Genomic DNA, 4760 nt, shown 5'->3' on the forward strand with positions numbered 1-4760 from the left:
TCCTTGCTAGCCTAAAGTACAGTGATTCTGCACAACAAGTGCAGGTTAAATGGGATTTCATGTTCTGATGAGTAGGTGGTAAGACTGTTTGGCTTTCTGAATTTGCATTCAGAAAGGGAAGGGAAACAATGAAATAAAAAATGTAAACAAATAGAAATCTCTGCTGGGTGAATATGGATCTGTTGTCAGTGAGGGAGATGAGATGAAAAAGATCTAAGAAACTAGAGAAGAAATCCAAAGTAAGCACAAAAAAAAGATTTTTAATTAGAAGGATCAGGGAATGTGTATTTGAAAGGAGAAGGGAAAGTTTTTAGTTCTCTGGAATAGTACCAGCATGGGGAAAAAGAGTAGCAAAACATGAGAATATTTGTTCTGACGGTTCCACTGTTTACATGAGGTCAGAGTTCAGTAAAACGACACATTTGAAATAACCAGTCATCTGTCCCTCTGAGAGTTCATCAGTTGCTCATTTGTAATATTTTTCAAACAACAGCAAATCAGCTAAAATGGAAGAATTAGAGAGAATGAATGTTCAGCACTTCAGAGCCTGAATTTATGCCTGTATGCTTTAATACTACATGGGCATCAGGGTTTCCCCCAGCCCCTACTTTCCTCCCTGGGAAGATTTCATATTTCGTCTTCCATCTGATATCCTAATCAGTCTTTTCTTGCAGTCTCTGTTTTTGTAAGTTATAAGTCTTGTAAGTTTGTAAGTTTTTTAACTCTCTGTTTTCTCTCTAGTCATTATGAGATATGCATCAAGTAGTCCAAGGACTGTTTTCTCAGTTTGGTGTATTTTCTAACCACCCTTGATAATATTGTATTAGCAAAGAACCTCAGAGCTCATATGCATATCCTTTCACTCATCCTCATATCCTTCCTCTTTCCCTCTTCTCTTTTTTCTTTCTTTTTCTTTCTTTCTCCTTTCTCTCTTTCTTTTCTTTTCTTTTCTTTTCTTTTCTTTTCTTTTCTTTTCTTTTCTTTTCTTTTCTTTTCTTTTCTTTTCTTTTCTTTTCTTTTCTTTTCTTTTCTTTTCTTTTCTTTTCTTTTCTTTTCTTTTCTTTTCTTTTCTTTTCTTCTTTTCTTTTCTTTTCTTTTCTTTTCTTTTCTTTTCTTCTTTTCTTTTCTTTTCTTTTCTTTTCTTTTCTTTTTTCCTTTCTTTTTCCTCCCTCTCTGCAACCCCTCCTTTTTCCTTCTTTTCCCACTGTCTCTATAGAGCTTTTCAGTCTCTGTAAAGGAGCAACTGAAGAAAGATTTGCTGTCCCATTCGTTCCGCACTGCCCCCATAAAAAGCAAATATTTTCAGGTTGACTGAAAGTTTAACTTTGTTATTTTTTTTTATTTTTAAAGAAAATCCAGCGTGACATGGCACGCGTTGGTGCTCTTGCCACTTAACAAATTACTTGTTTTTTTGACCTAAGTTAAATGCTGTGCAAATTTCTCTTGTCCATGTTTTCATTGTGTGCAGACTTCACTGATAAAGAATAAAGAGCTAACTTGTTGGGATTTTCTAGGCAAAGCTTCCTTCACTCACAGCAGATTTTTTTCTACTATATCTTTAATGACACGAAAGCCTGGATCCTCAGCTGATGTAAATTGGTCATTGTAGGATTGTCCTCCTCAAAGTTGTGCTGCTTTACACCAGTTGTTACCAGTTGGCCTGGGTATTAAGGCAGGGCTCCAAGGTTCAGCACAGTCTTCTTGACTAATGCTTCATTTCTCTATCCCAGTGATCAAATGTGCTTTACAAAGTAAATCACCACCAAAAGCTTCCTTACAAGCAACCAAAAAGCCAATTGCACAGTTATTGATGAGAAACTCAAAGCTTCATTGTTTTTGCAAACACAAAACCTGATTTGACCTCTTTCACCGGTGAAGCCTAAGGGCTGGTGTTCCCCCAGGCAGCCAGCTGCGCCCGGCTAATCTGCTCTGAGGGCCAGAGCATTGGTGGGTGCAGGCTGCCATCCCTGGCCACGCTGCACTGTGGGTACCAGAGGGACAGAAGGGTCACTGATAGTACCAGCACTGCTCCATAGGTGACTCTGGCTTCAGGACAGAAGCTCGACCAGAGACCCACAGAAACCAAGAGTGCCCTTCATGGTGCAGCTCTTGTTCTTCCCCGTCACCACATAACTTAATTGATGAACTTAAACCAGTCACACACTCAGCCCTGAAGACTGAACTGGCTCAGAACTGGACTCAGCCCCTCCCATCAACCCTCTTTTATTTTCTCGAACATGTCATTTAATTTTTGAAAGAGAGAAATACTGTATAGTTATAAATCCACTCTCTCTCCCTGCATGCCACTGCCTCTGCCCATGATTTAAGGCATTGGGTCAACCTGCCCCACCAGTGCTGGCGGGCGGTCCAGCACAGGGAGCAGAGCTGGGCAGCTCAAGGTGAGGTAAAGTCTCCCTCTGCAATGTAGCAGTGGCATTTCATTATCGACCCCTTGGAGATATCTGTGACAGTCCTTCCCATGAAAGATTGCTGGCCCAACAATGAACCCTTTGTGCCCTCCCATTACTTCTGCAACCCCAGCTTCCACCAAATTTGCACCCTCCTCACAATTTTCCTTCCTCAGGAGAAGGCAAAATGTGAAATAAGTAAGCACCACTTATCTTTCTTAGGAACTGGATTCCTTCAACTGGGAGAAAGCCTGGGACTTTATATAGACTTTTTTGTACTGCAGCATCACAGCAATGTCTCTGCAAAGCTGTTTTGGAATGGATAAATCATCTGTTTGCCTTTTTTTTCTTATCCTCATGTAACTCCTTTTCCAGAGACGTGTGAAAAAATTGTTGCTTTATAACACAAACTGGTCTGATGTCCTGGTTTGGTGCCAGATCATCAGCAGCTGAAATGGCATCTTAGAACAGTGCATCACTCCTTGTTTTTACGAGAAGAGGCAAGGGTTTTTCCAGGGGAAACTTCAAAGCCTGGGCCTATGGGCAGTGAGATTAGCCATGTGATAAGTTCCCTCACCATTCTGAATTAAAATTATTTTTTTTTTGCATGTTGGGGAATAAATTCCATTTATAGCATTTAAAGTCTGCACCCAGTAAATTCAGCTTTGGGCTCCTCAAAGGGGTCTGCAGTCACTGGAGGCAAAACACTGCAGGAATGAGTACTCACCTCAGCAGTAACTCCGGGGTCACTTCTGCTGACCTCTCCCCCAAATCTATGTGCTGTATCCCTCACCATTGTTTTATTTTCCCGGGCCCTTTCTGATCTCAGTCGGGAATGTCAGGAGTCTGCACTGGGAGAGGGGATGGGCTGCAGAGGAGGCTGTCCAAGATGGGTACTATGAGCAGCATTTAGGACTGTCTGGGAACCAATCCTGTGGGTCAGAGGAGGAGAAAAACTGTTGAAGGTGGTTTTGCAATTTTTTCACTCCTTTTCCAACCAGCTGTGGTTGCTCCAAACCCTGTGGTATAACGACACAGGCACTTTATTATCCCAAGAAACTGGATTATCACTTGGGGTAATAATCAGTGCCCTCTTTTCCATAACCAGATAATGAGGTTCAAAGGGGTGGGAGATGGAGTTAACAAAGGATGAAACAGCAGAAGGAGCACATCTGTGCCCTGGCCGTTGAAAAGGAAGCACAAGGAAATTTGGGTTGTTCCTGCTTATCTTTTTCCCCTGGTTGCAGCTGCCTTTGTCAATGCATTATCCCACACTCACACTTACTGAGCAGCAAGAAGAGCCTCAGGGAGCAGTGTGTGTATACAGGCGTGTCTGTATGTGTACACATATGTGAACAGGTTTGATAAGCTCAGACCTTGAGAGACAGCCTTCCTGGGAATTTTGCAGGGTGCAATAGTCTTGGAGAAGGCTCTGCATTTTCACCAGGATAAGCCACATGGAAGGTCACCTCTTCCCCTGGCTTATCCCTACCTGGTTTTCTGCTCATACACTAAAGGCTAGGCTCATACGTGGGGAGATCAGGACTCTGGTCTCAGCAGCTACGGGGATGTACCTATGCCAGCTCCTACCCCCTTTTGTCAAGCTCAGTCAGGCACTACTAGGATTTCAGATGGCAGCTGGGTTTCAGGATTGGCATCACTAGCTTTATGTTCAACTTTAAAATGGCCAAATTAAAAAAAAATAAAATTAAGAAATCAACTCAGTGCATTTCCCTCATCTCAGAAGCAGCTTTTCAGTAGTGAAGCTAACTATGAAAAAGTGAATGGCTACATCAAGGCTTTTTCAGCAGGATTTCAGGGGCTCTGAAATTGCCTGCACCTGCCTGCTCATTTGCACACAGAGTTTCCCTGCATTGCAAAACCAGCACATCCTCCTTAACTAGCCTTTACTTTTCCCTATGAATCTGCATGGCACAATGATGAACAGCTATGGAAACTTCTCACTTGCAGCTTTTCAGAAGAATCTGCCTATTTTAAAGCAAGGATTCATTTTGTTCAGGCAGTTGCTTTTATTCTAAAAGATATTAAACCCTTTTAAAATCTGCAATGCTATGCAGTCTCCACTTACCTATTGCTGCTAAATATAGGAAATAAATAACTACTATAGACAAACAAGTTAGAAATGAGTTTACTCCTTGTCTTTGCTGAAGTCACTCTTCATGTTGCATTGTGAAATCTTTTGTGAAATGATCACTAACCAGTCACTCTTGGGATCCACATTTTGTCTCATCTCATGTGTCACTCATTTTGACTGATCATTTTTACTTTTGTACAGAATTAGCACACTCTTAATTTCAATGACCAAATCAATAAGAAGAAAAGTTGCTTATC

At 41.5% G+C, this 4760-nt stretch overlaps 1 protein-coding gene across 1 annotated transcript in view; it reads right to left on the minus strand.

Annotated features, from left to right (window-relative positions):
- Positions 1-1879: 1879 nt before the first annotated feature.
- TNKS1BP1 (tankyrase 1 binding protein 1) overlaps positions 1880-4760 on the minus strand; it is a 16338-nt gene continuing 13457 nt past the window's right edge. Inside the window, exon 8 of the mRNA XM_039388473.1 lies at positions 1880-1981. Within this exon, the coding sequence (XP_039244407.1) occupies positions 1880-1981 (102 nt within the window). The remainder of the gene's footprint in view (positions 1982-4760) is intronic.

This window comes from Pipra filicauda, unplaced genomic scaffold, assembly GCF_003945595.2.
Source record: "Pipra filicauda isolate LSUMZ 115617 unplaced genomic scaffold, ASM394559v2 scaffold651_size339498_pilon, whole genome shotgun sequence".
In the NCBI taxonomy this organism is placed as follows: Eukaryota; Metazoa; Chordata; class Aves; order Passeriformes; family Pipridae; genus Pipra; species Pipra filicauda.